The sequence below is a fragment of the Oncorhynchus nerka genome, linkage group LG9a (assembly GCF_034236695.1).
Source record: "Oncorhynchus nerka isolate Pitt River linkage group LG9a, Oner_Uvic_2.0, whole genome shotgun sequence".
Lineage (NCBI taxonomy): Eukaryota > Metazoa > Chordata > Actinopteri > Salmoniformes > Salmonidae > Oncorhynchus > Oncorhynchus nerka.
Window position 1 is genome coordinate 4,554,626 of NC_088404.1, and position 17,225 is coordinate 4,571,850.

At 44.8% G+C, this 17,225-nt stretch overlaps 1 protein-coding gene across 1 annotated transcript in view; it reads right to left on the reverse strand.

The window, feature by feature from the left end:
• Positions 1–2,491: 2,491 nt before the first annotated feature.
• LOC115114999 (CD81 antigen-like) overlaps positions 2,492–17,225 on the reverse strand; it is an 83,842-nt gene continuing 69,108 nt past the window's right edge. The window contains exons 7-8 of the mRNA XM_065022241.1: positions 4,454–4,537; positions 2,492–4,255 (exon numbers count right to left, since the gene is read on the reverse strand). Of these exons, the coding sequence (XP_064878313.1) occupies positions 4,190–4,255; positions 4,454–4,537 (150 nt within the window). The 3' untranslated portion in view covers positions 2,492–4,189. The remainder of the gene's footprint in view (positions 4,256–4,453; positions 4,538–17,225) is intronic.

Sequence of the window (17,225 nt, forward strand, 5' to 3'; positions counted from 1 at the left end):
AACAAATGTCTTTAAATTCTTAAAACTAAGACATCTTATTCAATCTCTTCAACAGAGTCTGGATGAACGTAAAATATCAAGAATTGAACAAATATAGAAAGAAGTTGGTCACCATGTTATATATATCAAGGACTTATTAGGAAACAATGGGAAACAGAGCTCAAAGAAGAAATGAGAGAGAACTATTAGTTACAGATATGTACAAATGTTCACATTTTCTTCTACAACCTTAGATATAAGTTATTGCAATTCAAGATAATTTACTACACTACTGCCAGAATTCATGTAATGCACCCAGAGAAGCAGTATCTCTTCTAGAATAACATGAGTACCGGCACACAGTGCTTGACTTGGATTAGAATAGGTGCCGGTACTCATTTTGGGTGCCAGTACTATCTATTGTTATGTGCAGGAGCTTCACAATACTTTTGAATGTTTATTCTATAAGAGGAACAGGAACTCAAGCAGTAGAACATTTAAGGTGCTGGTAATCAGCTCCGGTGAGCTCCTGTCCAAGTCAAGCACTGCCGGCACCTCTTATAGAATAATATGAGTGCCTTCACCTCTTATAGAATAATTTGAGTACCTTCACCTCTTATATAATAATATGAGTACTGGCACCTCTTATAGAATAATATGAATACCTTCACCTCTTATATAATAATATGAGTACCGGCACCTCTTATAGAATAATATGAGTACCTTCACCTCTTATAGAATAATATGAGTACCTTCACCTCTTATATAATAATATGAATACTGGCACCTCTTATATAATAATATGAATACTGGCACCTCTTATAGAATAATATGAGTACTGGCACCCCTTATATAATAATATGAGTACTGGCACCTCTTATAGAATAATATGAATACCTTCACCTCTTATATAATAATATGAGTACCTTCACCTCTTATAGTATAATATGAGTACCTTCACCTCTTGCAGAATAATATGAGTACCGACACCTCTTATAGAATAATATGAATACCGACACCTCTTATAGAATAATATGAGTACCTTCACCTCTTTCAGAATAATATGAATACCTTCACCTCTTATATAATAATATGAGTACCTTCACCTCTTATAGAATAATATGAGTACCTTCACCTCTTACAGAATAATATGAGTACCTTCACCTCTTATAGAATAATATGAATACCTTCACCTCTTATATAATAATATGAGTACCTTCACCTCTTACAGAATAATATGAATACCTTCACCTCTTATATAATAATATGAGTACCTTCACCTCTTACAGAATAATATGAGTACCGACACCTCTTATAGAATAATATGAATACCGACACCTCTTATAGAATAATATGAGTACCTTCACCTCTTTCAGAATAATATGAATACCTTCACCTCTTATATAATAATATGAGTACCTTCACCTCTTATAGAATAATATGAGTACCTTCACCTCTTACAGAATAATATGAGTACCTTCACCTCTTACAGAATAATATGAATACCTTCACCTCTTATATAATAATATGAGTACCTTCACCTCTTATAGAATAATATGAGTACCTTCACCTCTTATAGAATAATATGAATAATATAGAATAATATGAGTACCTTCACCTCTTATAGAATAATATGAATACCTTCACCTCTTATATAATAATATGAGTACCGGCACCTCTTATAGAATAATATGAGTACCTTCACCTCTTACAGAATAATATGAATACCTTCACCTCTTATAGAATAATATGAATAGCTTCACCTCTTATAGAATAATATGAGTACCTTCACCTCTTATAGAATAATATGAGTACCTTCACCTCTTACAGAATAATATGAATACCTTCACCTCTTATATAATAATATGAGTACCTTCACCTCTTATAGAATAATATGAGTACCTTCACCTCTTATAGAATAATATGAGTACCTTCACCTCTTACAGAATAATATGAATAGCTTCACCTCTTATAGAATAATATGAGTACCTTCACCTCTTATAGAATAATATGAATACCTTCACCTCTTATAGAATAATATGAGTACCTTCACCTCTTATATAATAATATGAGTACCGGCACCTCTTATAGAATAATGACGTTTTCTTCAACAGTGTGTGTGCACCTTTTTTTATTCCACTTCAAGCGTTGCCTAACCACTAATGAAATCCAGGCTGCGTCCCAAGTAGCCACTATTCTCTATATAGTGCGCTACTTTTCACTAGAGCCCTATGAACCCTGGGAAAAGTAGTGCACTACTATTCATTAGGGCCCTATGAACCCTGTGAAAAGTAGTGCACTACTGTTCATTAGGGCGCTATGAACCCTGGGAAAAGTAGTGCACTATGAAGGGAATAAGGTACCATTTTGGCCGCATTTTCAATGAATATGATTATACAACCATAACAAAGAGCACTGAACTCTGCGACCTTGGAGAAGTCCTTCAGGAAAAGATACAAAGTGACTCAAAAAAATAAATCAATTAGTAAAAGATTTAGCATTAGAGAGATGCTGAATGTCCGCTGGTCAAAGCCTGGCATTTAATCAACGGTCATCAAAAGACTCAAACTGTTACATTAGAAGTTTTGTTCAAACATAATTAACAAAAATACAGTAGTAAAATCTAGTCTCTATTCAAAAATACTGATAAAAATGTACATATAAAATGTACATATAAAAATGTACATGATCCTGCAATATAATAAGAATGAACAAGAACTACAACACAAAACGTAACTACAACACAAAACAGGAACTACAACACAAAACAGGAACTACAACACAAAACAGGAACTACAACACAAAACGTAACTACAACACAAAACAGGAACTACAACACAAAACAGGAACTACAACACAAAACGTAACTACAACACAAAACAGGAACTACAACACAAAATGGGAACTACAACACAAAACAGGAACTACAACACAAAACGTAACTACAACACAAAACATAAGTACAACACAAAACGGGAACTACAACACAAAACAGGAACTACAACACAAAACGTAACTACAACACAAAACAGGAACTACAACACAAAACAGGAACTACAACACAAAACAGGAACTACAACACAAAACGTAACTACAACACAAAACAGGAACTACAACACAAAACAGGAACTACAACACAAAACGTAACTACAACACAAAACAGGAACTACAACACAAAATGGGAACTACAACACAAAACAGGAACTACAACACAAAATGGGAACTACAACACAAAACAGTAACTACAACACAAAACAGGAACTACAACACAAAACGTAACTACAACACAAAACAGTAACTACAACACAAAACAGGAACTACAACACAAAACAGGAACTACAACACAAAACGTAACTACAACACAAAACATAACTACAACACAAAACGGGAACTACAACACAAAACAGGAACTACAACACAAAATGGGAACTACAACACAAAACAGGAACTACAACACAAAACGGGAACTACAACACAAAACAGGAACTACAACACAAAACAGGAACTACAACACAAAACAGGAACTACAACACAAAACATAACTACAACACAAAACGGGAACTACAACACAAAACGGGAACTACAACACAAAACAGGAACTACAACACAAAATGGGAACTACAACACAAAACAGGAACTACAACAGAAAACATAACAGGAACTACAACACAAAACATAACAGGGACTACAACACAAAACATAACTACAACACAAAACATAACTACAACACAAAACAGGAACTACAACACAAAACAGGAACTACAACACAAAACATAACTAAGACACAAAAAATAACTACAACACAAAACATAACTAAGACACAAAAAATAACTACAACACAAAACATAACAGGAACTACAAAACATAACAGGAACTACAACACAAAAAAGGAAGTACAACACAAAACATAACAGGAAGTACAACACAAAACATAACAGGAACTACAACACAAAACAGGAACTACATCACAAAACAGGAAGTACAACACAAAACATAACAGGAACTACAACACAAAACAGGAACTACATCACAAAACAGGAAGTACAACACAAAACATAACAGGAACTAAACAAAACATAACATAACATTTGCATCCCCTTTGTTGGCTTTGATCTGTAGAGGACTTTCCCCTCCAATATGGTTCTGTGGTTCTATGATTCCATGGTTCCGTCGTTCTATGGTTCTGTGGTTAAATTACGGTTCTGTGGTTCTAGTACACTGGGGTGGCGTTGCGGATCGCACAGCAGAGAACCATGGTGAATATCATCTCAAAGATCTACAGAGGAAGAAGAGGAAGGTCTTTATCAAGACTTCAACATCTGTCCTCACTCAGTCAGGACAGCAGAGGTCAGGAGAACCGTTCTGTCTGTGCAGATAATAACTGTCACAGGGCTCCAGAGTTACTGTAGCGCAGTGGATTATAGAATATAACTGAAAAGAAATCCAGGAGCGTCTCCATGGTAACACCGCTCACCATGATGACAGCGACCACCAGGGCAGCTAGACCAATCAGGCAGAGCTTCTCGGAGAAGAGGTCTTTCAGCTTCAGATGACAGCTCTAGTGGGAGGGGAACACAGGGAGGGGATAAGGACCAACACTTAAACACTTGTTTTCCTCCTGTCATATTTATGTGCTGTGTAAAGCATTCATTTAAACAGAACATAGAGATTTACAGTAAAAATGATTATGATCCCCCAAATATCAAAACATTGGAAGGGGAAGGTAAAGGGGAAAGGGAGGTAAAGGGGAAAGGGAGGTAAAGGGAAAGGGAAGGTAAGGGAAAGGGGAGGTAAAGGGGAAAGGGAGGTAAAGGGGAAAAAGGGGAAAGGGAAGGTAAAGCGGAAAGGGAAGGTAAAGGAAAGGGGAGGTAAAGGGAAAGGGAAGGTAAAGGGAAAGGGAAGGTAAAAGGGGAAAGGGAAGGTAAAGGGGAAAGGGAGGTAAAGGGGAAAGGGAAGGTAAAGGGGAAAGGGAAGGTAAAGGGGAAAGGGAAGGTAAAGGGGAAAGGGGAGGTAAAGCAGAAAGGGAAGGTAAAGGGGAAAGGGAGGTAAAGGGGAAAGGGAAGGTAGAGGGAAAGGGAAGGTAAAGAAAGGGAGTAAAGGGAAAGGAGGTAAATGGGAAAAGGAAGGTAAAGGGAAAGGGAAGGTAAAGGGAAAGGGAAGGTAAGGGAAAGGGAAGGTAAAGGGGAAAGGGAAGGTAAAGGGGAAAGGGGAAGGTAAAGGGAAAGGGGTAAAGGAAAGGAAGGTAAAGGAAAGGAAGGTAAAGGGAAAAAGGGGAAAGGGAAAGGTAAAGCGGAAAGGGAAGGTAAAGGGAAAGGGAAGGTAAAGGGGAAAGGAAGGTAAAGGGGGAAAGGGAAGGTAAAGGGAAAGGGAAGGTAAAGGAAGGGAAGGTAAAGGGGGAAAGGAAGGTAAAGGGGAAAGGAAGGTAAAGGGGAAAGGGAAGGTAAAGGAAAGGAAGGTAAAGGGGAAAAGGAAGGTAATGGGAAAGGAAGGTAAAGGGGAAAGGAAGGTAAAGGGGGAAAGGGAAGGTAAAGGGGAAAGGAAGGTAAAGGGAAAGGAAGGTAAAGGGGGAAGGTAAAGGGAAGGTAAATGGGAAAGGGAAGGTAAAGGGGTAAAGGGAAAGGAGGTAAAGGAAAGGAAGGTAAAGGGGAAGGTAAAGGAAAAGGAAGGTAAAGGAAGGTAAATGGGAAAGGGAGGTAAAGGGGAAAGGGAAGGTAAAGGAAAGGGAAAGGAAAGGGAAAAGGAAGGTAAAGGATGGTAAAGGAAGGTAAAGGGAAAGGGAAGGTAAAGGGGGAAAGGGAAGGTAAAGGGGAAAGGGAAGGTAAAGGGAAGGTAAAGGGAAGGTAAAGGAAAGGTAAGGAAGGTAAAGGGAAGGTAAAGGGAAAAGGAAGGTAAATGGGAAAGGAAGGTAAAGGGGAAAGGGAAGGTAAAGGAAAAGGGAAAGGGAAGGGAAGGTAAAGGGGAAAGGGAAGGTAAAGGGGAAAAAAGGAAGGTAAAGGGGAAAGGGAAGGTAAAGGGGAAAGGGAAGGTAAAGGGAAAGGGAAGGTAAAGGGGAAAGGGAAGGTAAAGGAAAAGGAAGGTAAAGGGGAAAGGAAGGTAAAGGGAAAAGGGAAGGTAAAGGGGAAAGAGGAGGTAAAGGGGAAGGTAAGGGGAAAGGGAAGGTAAAGGGGAAAGGGAAGGTAAAGGGGAAAGGAGGTAAAGGAAAGGGAAGGTAAAGGGAAAGGGAAGGTAAAGGGGAAAGGAAGGTAAAGGGGGAAGGTAAAGGGGAAGGGAAGGTAAAGGGAAAGGGAAGGTAAAGGGGGAAAGGAAAGGAAGGTAAAGGGAAAGGGAGGTAAAGGGAAAGGGAAGGTAAAGGGAAGGTAAAGGGAAAGGTAAAGGGGAAGGTAAAGGGGAAAGGAAGGTAAAGGGGAAAGGGAAAGGGAGGAAAGGGAAGGTAAATGGGAAAGGTAAAGGAAGGTAAAGGGGAAAGGGAAGGTAAAGGAAAGGAAGGTAAAGGGAAAGGGAGGTAAAGGAAAGGGAAGGTAAAGGGGAAAGGAAGGTAAAGGGGAAAGGGAAGGTAAAGGAAGGTAAAAGGGGAAGGTAAAGGAAAGGGAAGGTAAAGGAAAAGGTAAAGGGGAAAGGGAAGGTAAAGGAAGGGATGGTAAAGGGAAAGGAAGGTAAAGGGAAAAAGGGGGAGGTAAAGGGAAGGTAAAGGGAAAGGTAAAGGGAAAGGGAAGGTAAAGGGAAAGGGAAGGTAAAGGGGAAGGTAAGGGAAAGGGAAGGTAAAGGGGAAAGGGGGAAGGTAAAGGGAAGGGGAGGTAAAGGGGAAAGGGGAAGGTAAAGGGAAGGTAAAGAGGAAAGGGAAGGTAAGGAAAGGAAGGTAAGGGAAAGGGAAGGTAAATGGAAAGGGAAGGTAAAGGGAAGGGAAGGTAAAGGGGAAAGGAAGGTAAAGGGAAAGGGAAAGGGAAAGGGAAGGTAAGGGGAAAGGGAAGGTAAAGGGGAAAGGGAAGGTAAAGGAAAGGGAAGGTAAAGGGAAAGGGAAGGTAAAGGGGAAAGGAAGGTAAAGGGGAAAGGGAAGGTAAAGGGGAAAGGGAAGGTAAAGGGAAGGTAAAGGGAGGTAAATGGGGAAAAGGGGAGGTAAAGGGAAAAGGGAAGGTAAAGGGGAAAGGGAAGGTAGAGGGGAAAGGGAAGGTAAGGGGAAAAAGGAAAGGAAAAGGGTGGGTAAGGGGAAAGGGGGAAGGTAAAGGTAAAGGGAAGGTAAATGGAAAGGAAGGTAAAGGAAGGTAAAGGAAGGTAAAGGGAAGGTAAATGGGAAAGGGGAGGTAAAGGGAAAGGGAAGGTAAAGGGGAAAGGGAAGGTAAAGGGGAAAGGAAGGTAAAGGAAGGTAAAAAAAGGTAAAGGGGGAAAGGAAGGTAAAAAGGAAAGGTAAAGGGAAGGTAAAGGGGAAAGGGAAGGTAAAGGGAAGGTAAAGGTAAAGGGGAAAGGAAGGTAAAGGGGAAAGGGAGGTAAAGGGAAAGGGAAGGTAAAGGGGAAAAGGAGGGTAGAGGGAAAGGGAAGGTAAAGGGGAAAGGGAAGGTAAAAGGGGAAAGGGTAAAGGGAAGGTAAAGGGAAAGGGGAAGGTAAAGGAAGGAAGGGGGGGAAGGTAAAGGGGAAAGGGAAGGTAAAGGGAAAGGAAGGTAAAGGGGAAAGGGAAGGTGAGGGAAGGTAAAGGAAAGGGGAGGTAAAGGGGAAAGGGAAGGTAAAGGGGGGAAGGTAAAGGGGAAAGGGAAGGTAAAGGGAAAGGGAAGGTAAAGGGAAAGGGAGAGGTAAAGGAAAGGGAAGGTAAAGGAAGGTAAAGGAAGGAAAGAAAGGGAGGTAAAGGGGAAAGAGAAGGTAAAGGGGAAAGGGGAAAGGTAAAGGTAAAGGAAAGGGAAGGGAAAGGAAGGTAAAGGGAAGGAAGGGAAGGTAAATGGGAAAGGGGAAAGGGAAGGTAAATGGGAAAGGAGGTAAAGGGGAAAGGGAAGGTAAAGGGGAAAGGGAAGGTAAAGGGAAAAGGAAGGTAAAGGAAGGTAAAGGGGAAAGGGAGGTAAAGGGAAAGGGAAGGTAAAGGGAAAGGGAAGGTAAAGGAAAGGGAAGGTAAAGGGATGGTAAAGGGAAGGTAAATGGGAAAGGAGGTAAAGGGGAAAGGGAAGGTAAGGGGAAAGGGAGGGAAAGGGGAAAGGGAAGGTGGAAAGGAAAAGGGAAGGTAAAGGGAAAGGGAAGGTAAAGGGGAAAGGGAGGTAAAGGGAAAGGGAAGGTAAAGGAAGGAAGGTAAAGGGAAAGGAAGGTAAAGGGGAAAGGGAAGGTAAAGGGAAAGGGGAGGTAAAGGGGAAAGGAAGGTAAAGGGGAAAGGGGAGGTAGAGGGGAAAGGGAAGGTAAAGGGGAAAGGGAAGGTAAAGGGAAAGGGGAGGTAAATGGGAAAGGAAGGTAAATGGGAAAGGGAAGGTAAAGGGGAAAGGGAAGGTAAGGGGAAAAGGGAGGTAAAGGGAAAGGAAGGTAAAGGGGAAAGGGAAGGTAAAGGGAAAGGGAAGGTAGAGGGGAAAGGGAAGGTAAAGGGGAAAGGGAAGGTAAAGGGGAAAGGGAGGTAAAGGGGAAAGGGAAGGTAAAGGGGAAAGGGAAGGTAGAGGGGAAAGGGAAGGTAGAGGGGAAAGGGAAGGTAGAAGGGGAGGTAAAGGAAAGGGAAGGTAAAGGGAAAGGGAGGTAAAGGGGAAAGGGAAGGTAAAGGGGAAAGGGGAGGTAAAGGGAAAGGGAAGGTAAAGGGAAGGTAAAGGGGAAAGGAAGGTAAAGGGAAGGTAAAGGAAAGGGGAAGGTAAAGGGAAGGTAAAGGGAAAGGAAGGTAAAGGTAAAGGGAAGGAAAGGGAAAAGGAAGGTAAAGGGGGAAAGGTAAAGGGAAAGGGAAGGTAAAGGGAAAGGAAGGTAAAGGGAAAGGGAAGGTAAAGGGGAAAGGAGGTAAAGGGAAAGGGAGGAAAGGGAAAGGGAAGGTAAAAGGGGAAAGGGAAGGTAAATGGGAAAGGGGAGGTAAAGGGAAAGGGAAGGTAAAGGAGGGAAGGTAAAGGGAAAGGAAGGTAAAAAGGTAAAGGAAAGGAAGGTAAAGGGAAGGTAAAGGAAAGGTAAAGGGAAGGTAAAGGGGAAAGGGAAGGTAAAGGGAAGGTAAAGGGAAAGGAAGGTAAATGGGAAAGGGAAGGTAAAGGGAAGGAGGTAAAGGGAAAGGGAAGGTAAAGGGAAAAGGGGAGGTAAAGGGGAAAGGAGGTAAAGGGAAGGTAAAGAGGAAAGGAAGGTAAAGGGAAAGGAAGGTAAAGGGAAAGGAGGTAAAGGGAAAGGGAAGGTAAAGGGAAAGGGAGGTAAAGGGAAAGGGAAGGTAAAGGGAAAGGGAGGTAAAGGGGAAAGGGAAGGTAAAGGGAAAGGAAGGTAAAGGGAAAGGGAAGGTAAAGGGGAAAGGGAAGGTAAGGGAAAGGGGAGGTAAAGGGGGAAAGGGAAGGTAAAGGAAAGGGAAGGTAAAGGGGAAAGGGAAGGTAAGGGGAAAGGGAAGGTAAATGGGAAAGGAGGTAAAGGGGAAAGGGAAGGTAAAGGAAAGGAAGGTAAAGGAAAGGGGAAGGTAGAGGGGAAAGGGAAGGTAAGGGAGGGGAAAGGGTAAGGAAGTAAAGGAAGGTAAATGGGGGAAGGTAAAGGGAAAGGAAGGTAGAGGGGAAAGGGAAGGAGGTAAGGGGAAAGGGAAGGTAAAGGGAAAGGAAGGTAAAGGGAAAGGGAAGGTAAAGGAAGGTAAAAAAAGGTAAAGGGGAAAGGGGAGGTAAAGGGAAAAAGGGAAGGTAAGGGGAAAGGGAAGGTAAAGGGAAGGTAAAGGAAAGGTAAAGGGAAGGTAAAGGGGAAAGGGAGGTAAGGAAAGGGAAGGTAAAGGGGAAAGGGAGGTAGAGGGGAAAGGGAAGGTAAAGGGGAAAGGGAAGGTAAAGGAAAGGAGGTAAAGAGGAAAGGAAGGTAAAGGGAAAGGAAGGTAAAGGGAAGGTAAAGGGGAAAGGGGAAGGTAAAGGGAAAAGGGAGGTAAAGGAAAGGGAAGGTAGAGGGGAAAGGGAAGGTAAAGGGGAAAGGGGAGGTAAAGGGGAAAGGGAGGTAAAGGGGAAAGGGAAGGTAAAGGGCAGGTAAAGGGAAAGGGGGAAGGTAAAGGGAAAGGGAAGGTAAAGGAAGGTAAAGGGAAGGTAAAGGGGAAAGGGAAGGTAAAGGGAAAGGAAGGTAAAGGGAAAGGGAAGGTAAAGGGAAAGGGAAGGTAAAGGGAAAAAGGGAAGGTAAGGGGAAAGGAGGTAAAGGGGAAAGGGAAGGTAAAGGAAAGGGAAGGTAAAGGGGAAAGGGAGGTAAATGGGAAAGGAGGTAAAGGAAAGGGAAGGTAAAGGGAAAGGGGAGGTAAAGGGAAAGGGAAGGTAAAGGGAAAGGTAAAGGGAAGGTAAAGGAAAGGAAGGTAAAGGGAAAGGGAAGGTAAAGGGGAAAGGGGAAGGTAAAAGGAAGGTAAAGGAAAGGAAGGTAAAGGGGAAAGGGAGGTAAAGGGAAAGGGAAGGTAAAGGGAAAGGGAAGGTAAGGGGAAAGGGAAGGAAAGGAAGGAAAGGGAAGGTAAAGGGGAAAGGGAAGGTAAAGGGGAAAGGGAAGGTAAAGGGAAAGGAAGGAAGGTAAAGGGGAAAGGAAGGTAGAGGGAAAAGGAGGTAAAGGAAAGGAAGGTAAAGGGAAAGGGAAGGTAAAGGGAGGTAAAGGGAGGGGGAAGGTAAAGGAAAGGAAAGGGGTAAAGGGAAAGGAAGGGGAAGGGAAGGTAAAGGAAGGTAAAGGGAAAGGGAAGGTAAAGGGAAAGGAAGGTAAAGGGAAGGTAAAGCGGAAAGGAAGGTAAAGGGAAAGGGGAAAGGGAAAGGGAAGGTAAAGGGAAGGTAAAGGGAAGGTAAATGGGAAAGGGAGGTAAAGGGGAAAGGGAAGGTAAAGGGGAAAGGAAGGTAAAGGGAAAAGGGAAGGTAAAGGGAAAGGAAGGTAAGGGGGAAAGGGAAGGTAAAGGGAAAGGAAGGTAAGGGAAGGTAAATGGGAAAGGGAAAGGGAGGTAAAGGGAAAGGAAGGTAAAGGGAAAGGGAAGGTAAAGGGGAAAGAAGGGGAAGGTAAAGGGAAAGGGAAGGTAAAGGGGAAAGGGAAGGTAAAGGGAAAGGGAAGGTAAAGGGGAAAAGGGAAGGTAGAGGGAAAGGGGAGGTAAAGGGAAAGGGAAGGTAAAGGGAAAGGGAAAGGGAAGGAAAGGGGAAAGGGAGGTAAAGGGGAAAGAAGGTAAAGGGAAAAGGGAAGGTAAAGGGGAAAGGGAAGGTAAAGGGAAAGGGAAGGTAAAGGAAGGAAGGTAAAGGGGAAAGGGAAGGTAAGGGGAAAAGGGAAGGTAAAGGAAAGGTAAAGGGGAAAGGGAAGGTAAAGGGAAAGGGAAGGTAAAGGGGAAAGGAAGGTAAGGGGAAAGGGAAGGTAAAGGTAAGTAGGGGAAAGGGAAGGTAAAGGGGAAAGGAAGGTGAGGAAAGGGAAGGTAAAGGGAAAGGGAAGGTAAAGGGGGAAAGGAGGTAAAGGGAAAGGGAAGGTAAAGGGGAGGTAAAGGGAAAGGGAAGGTAAAGGTAAAGGTAAAGGAAGGGAAGGTAAAGGGAAGGTAAAGGGGAAAGGGGAAGGTAAAGGGAAGGGAAGGAAAAGGTAAGGAAAGGGAAGGAAAAGGAAGGAAAGGGGAAGGTAAAGGAAAGGAAGGTAAAGGGAAAGGGAAGGGGGAAAGGGAAGGTAAAGAAGGGAAGGAAGGTAAAGGGAAGGTAAGGGGGAAAGGGGAGGTAAAGGGAAGGTAAAGGGGAAAGGGAAGGTAAAGGAAAGGGAAGGTAAATGGGAAAGGGGAGGTAAAGGGAAAGGGAAGGTAAAGGGAAGGGAAAGGAAGGTAAAGGGGAAAGGAAGGAAAGGGAAGGTAAAGGGAAAGGGAAGGTAAAGGGAAGGTAAAGGGGAAAGGGAGGTAAAAGGTAAAGGGAAAGGGAAGGTAAAGGGAAGGTAAAGGAAAGGAAGGTAAATGGGAAAAGGGAAGGTAAAGGGGAAGGGGAGGTAAAGCGGAAAGGGAAGGTAAAGGGAAAAAGGAGGTAAAGGGGAAAGGAGGTAAAGGGAAGGTAATGGGGAAAGGAGGTAAAGGAAAAGGAAGGTAAAGGAAGGGAAGGTAAAGGGAAAGGGAAGGTAAAGGGGAAAGGGAGGTAAAGGGAAAGGGAAGGTAAAGGGAAAAGGGAAGGTAAAGGGGAAAGGAAGGTAAAGGGGAAAGGGAAGGTAAAGGAAAGGTAAAGGGGAAAGGAAGGTAAAGGAAAGGGCAGGTAAAGGGGAAAGGAAGGTAAAGGGAAGGTAAAGGGAAGGTAAAGGGAAAGGGGAGGTAAAGGGAAAGGAAGGTAAAGGGGAAAGGGAAGGTAGAGGGAAAGAAGGTAAAGGAAAAGGAGAGGTAAAGGAAAGGCAGGTAAGGGGAAAGGGCAGGTAAAGGAAGGTAAAGGGAAGGTAAAGGGAAAAGGGAAGGTAAAGGGGAAAGGGAAGGTAAAGGGGAAAGGAAAGAGGGAGGTAAAGGGGAAAGGGAAGGTAAAGGAAAGGGGAAGGTAGGAAAGGAAGGAAAGGAAGGTAGAGGAAAAGGGGAAAGGGAAGGTAAAGGGAAGGTAAAGGGAAGGTAAATGGGAAAGGGAAGGTAAAGGGAAGGTAAAGGGGAAAGGGAAGGTAAAGGGGAAAGGGAGGTAAAGGGGAAAGGGAAGGTAAAGGGGAAAAGGAAGGTAGAGGAAAGGGAAGGTAAAGGGGAAAGGGAAGGTAAAGGGGAAAGGGAGGTAAAGAGGAAAGGGAAGGTAAAGGGGAAAGGGAAGGTAAAGGAAGGTAAAGGGAGGTAAAGGGGAAAGGGAGGTAAAGGGAAAAGGAGTAAGGGGGAAAGGGAAGGTAGAGGGGAAAGGGAGGTAAAGGGGGAAAGGGAGGTAAAGGGAAAGGGGAGGTAGGAAAGGGAGGTAAAGGGGGAAAGGGAAGGTAAAGGGAAGGTAAGGGGAAAGGGAAAGGTAAAGGGGTAAAGGGAAGGTAAATGGGAAAGGGGAGGTAAAGGGGAAAGGGAAGGTAAAGGGAAAGGAAGGTAAAGGGAAAGGGAAGGTAAAGGGAGTAAAGGGAAAGTAAATGGGAAAGGGAGGTAAAGGGGAAAGGGAAGGTAAAGGGGAAAGGGAAGGTAAAGGGATGGTAAAGGGAAGGTAAATGGGAAAGGGGAGGTAAAGGGGAAAGGGAAGGTAAAGGGGAAAGGGGAGGTAAAGGGGAAAGGGAAGGTAAAGGGAAGGTAAAGGGAAGGTAAAGGGAAAGGAAGGTAAAGGGAAAGGAGGTAAAGGTAAAGGGGAAAGGAAGGTAAAGGGAAGGTAAAGGGGAAAGGGAAGGTAAAGGAAAGGGAGGTAAAGGAAAGGGAAGGTAAAGGAAAGGAAGGTAGAGGAAAGGGAAGGTAAAGGGGAAAGGGAAGGTAGAGGGAAAAGGGAGGTAAAGGGAAAGGAAGGTAGAGGGAAAGGAAGGTAAAGGGAAGGGAAAGTGAAGGTAGAGGGAAAGGGAGGTAAAGGGGAAAGGGAAGGAAAGGGGAGGAAAAGGTAAAGGAAGGTAAAGGAAGGTAAAGGAAAAGGGAAGGTAAAGGAAAGGGAAGGTAAAGGGGAAAGGAAGGTAAAGGGAAAGGGAAGGTAGAGGAAAGGAAGGTAGAGGGGAAAGGGAAGGTAGAGGGGAAAGGGAGGTAAAGGGGAAAGGGAAGGTAGAGGGGAAAGGGAAGGTAAAGGGAAAGGGAAGGTAAGGTAGAGGGGAAAGGGAAGGTAAATGGGAAAGGGGAGGTAAAGGGAAAGGGAAGGTAAAGGGAAAAGGAAGGTAAAGGGAAGGGAAAGGGGGAAAGGGGAAAGGAAGGTAAAGGGAAAGGGAAGGTAAAGGGGAAAGGGAAGGTAAATGGGAAAGGGAGGTAAAGGGAAGGTAAAAGGAAAGGGGAGGTAAAGGGAAAGGGAAGGTAATGGGAAAGGGGGAGGTAAAGGGAAAGGGAAGGTAAAGGAAGGGAAAAGGAAAGGAAAGGAAGGTAAGGGAAAGGGAGGTAAAGGGAAAGGGAAGGTAAAGGGAAAGGGAAGGTAAAGGGAAAGGGAAGGTAAAGGGGAAAAGGGAAGGTAAAGGGAAAGGGAAGGTAAAGGGAAAAGGGAAGGTAGAGGGAAAGGGAAAGGTAAAGGGAAGGTAAAGGGAAGGTAAAAGGGAAAGGGAGGTAAAGGAAAGGGGAGAAGGAGGAAAGGGAAGGTAGAGGGAAAGGGAAGGTAAAGGGGAAAGGGAAGGTAAAGGGTCAAAGGAAATGGTAGTTACCAGCCCTTTCAGAAGGGGAATTTAGCCCTCCAGGTTCCTCGGAGAGTTCAGTCAAGGGAGATGGAGGTAAGGGAAAGGAGGAGGCTCACCTCTCAAGTTCTGGGAGGTTAAAGGAAGAAGGTAAAGGGAAGGGGAAAGTGAAGGTAGAGGTTCCTCCACTAAGGTAAAGGGGGAATAAAGGAAAGGTAAATGGAAGACCAGGTACCTTGTAGCGAAAGTAATCCAACACTTGGTAAACTGGGATGGTAAATGGGAAAAGGGGCGGTCCCAAGGTAATCAGGGAAAGAGGTTCTGCCTCCTCAAGAAGGTCCTTTGACTCTCTAGAGGGTAAAGGGCTCGGGAAGGTCGAGGGGAACTCATTGGGCTCAGGTAAGAAAGGGAAGGTCCGGGAAAGAAGGGGAAAGGGAAAGGCCTCCCTGCAGACCTGGAAATTTCCTCCTCTGTCTCTGCTGCTAAAGCCACTTTCTACCACTCTAAAAAGCATCTGCCTCTAACCCTAGGGAAGCTCTTTCACCACCTTCTCCTCCCTCTTGAATCCTCCTCCCCCTCCCCCTCCTAAAGGGGCATAACGTCAATTTTTGAAAAGGGAGGTCGACGACATCCGATCCTCGTTTGCTAAGTCCAAGGGACACCGCTGGTTCTGCTCACACTGCCCTACCCTGTGCTCTGACCTCTTTCTCCCTCTCTCTCCAGATGACATCTAAAGCGTCTTGTGACGGAAGGCCGCCCAACAACCTGCCCGCTTGACCCTATCCCCTCCCTCTCTTCTCCAGACCATCTCCGGTGACCTTCTCCCTTACCTCACCTCGCTCAAACTCATCCCTGGGTGAAAGTCCCTCCGTCTTCAAAGAGGAGTTGCACCCCTTCTGAAAAAACCTAAACTCGATCCCTCCCGATGTCAACAACTACAGACCAGTATCCTTCTTTCTTTTCTCTCCAAAACTCTTGAAGTGCCGTCCCTTGGCCAGAGGGGAGCTATCTCTCTCAGAATGACCTTCTTGATCCAAATCAGTCAGGTTTCAAGACTAGTCATTCAACTGAGAATGCTCTTCTAAAGGATCACGGAGCGCTAAAGGGGAAAGCTAACTCTCTCTCCTCTGCTCTCATCCTTCTAGACCTATCGGCTGCCTTCGATACTGTGAACCATCAGATCCTCCTCTCCACCCTAAAGGAAAGGGCATCTCCCGGGAAGGTAAAAGAGGAATTGCGTCCTAACCTGACAGGTCGCTCCTACCAGGTGGCGTGGCGAGAATCCGTCTCTCACCAAGTGCTCTCACCACTGGTGGAAAAGGAGCTCTGTTCTAGGCCCTCTCCTAAGGTAAAGCTATACACCAAGTCACTTGGCTCCTGTCATAACCTCACATGGTCTCTCCTATCATTGCTAAGGAAAAGGGAATTAATCTTTCTCCTTTCCCCCTTCTGAAAGGAAGGTAAAGGAAGGCATCTCTGCATGTCTGGCAGACATATCAGTGTGGAGGATAACCTCAAGCTGAAAAGGGACTGCTCTTCCTCCCGTAAAGGGAAAACTGAAAGTTAAAGGCCATCACGGTTGACAAAGTCCTCGTCCCAGAGCGCTAAGAACCTTGGGTGATCCTGGACAACACCCTGAGGTTCTCAAATAACATCAAGGCGGTGGGTTAAGGGAAAGGTTCATGCTCTACAAGGGAGGTAGAAGTACGACCCTGCCTCACAGGAAAGGTCCTAATCCAGGCACTTGTCATCTCCCGTCTGGATTACTGCAACTCGCTGTTGGCTGGGCTCCCTGCCTGTGCCAAAGGGACAACTCATCCAGGGAAGGCAGGTAAAGGGTCTGGTGTTAAGCCTTCCCAAGGTCACCCCGCTCCTCCGCTCTCTCCACTGGCTTCCAGTTGAAGCTAGCATCGCTACAAGACCATGGTGCTTGCCTACGGAGCTGTGAGGGGAAGGCACCTCACTACCTCCAGGCTCTGATCAGGCCCTACACCCAAACAAGGGCACTGCGTTCATCCACCTCTGGCCTGCTCGCCTCCCTACCACTGAGGAAGTACAGTTGAGCTCCCAGCCCAGTCAAAACTGGGCTGCTCTGGCCCCCCAATGGGGGACAAACTCCTCACGCGCCAGGAAGGCGGGTAATCACCACCTTCTGGAGACAGGAAACCCCACCTCTTTAAGGGGAATACCTAGGATGGGAATCCTTCTCCCCCTCCCCCCCTTAAAAGACCTAGATGCACTATTGTAAAATGGGAAACTGGATGTCATAAAGTGAAAGTAAAGGGAAGGAAGCTCTGGATAAGGGTCTGCTAAATGACTTAAATGTAATGTAAAGGTAAATGTAAGGTAAAGGGTGGGTAAAGGGGAAAGGGCAGGTAAAGGGAAGGTAAAGGGAAGGTAAATGGGAAAGGGAAGGTAAAGGGAAGGTAAAGGGAAGGTAAAGGGAAGGTAAATGGGAAAGGGGAGGTAAAGGGGAAAGGGAAGGTAAAGGGGAAAGGGTAGGTAAAGGGGAAAGGGAAGGTAAAGGGAAGGTAAAAGGAAGGTAAAGGGGAAAGGGAAGGTAAAGGGAAGGTAAAGGAAAGGAAAGGTAAAGGGAAAGTAAAGGGAAGGTAAATGGGAAAGGAGGTAAAGGGGAAAGGGAAGGTAAAGGGAAAGGGAAGGTAAAGGGAAAAGGGGTAAAGGGAAAAAAGGTAAAGGAAGGTAAAGGGAAAGGTAAATGGGAAAGGGAGGTAAAGGGAAAAGGTAGAGGGGAAAGGGAAGGTAAAGGGATGGGAAAGGGAAGGTAAGGGGAAAGGGAGGTAAAGGGAAAGGGAAGGTAAAGGGGAAAGGGGAAGGTAAAGGGAAGGGAAGGTAAAGGAAGGTAAAGGGAAGGTAAAGGGGAAAGGGAAGGTAAAGGGAAAGGGAAAGTAAAAGGAAAAAGAAGGAAGGTAAAGGGAAGGTAAAGGGAAGGTAAA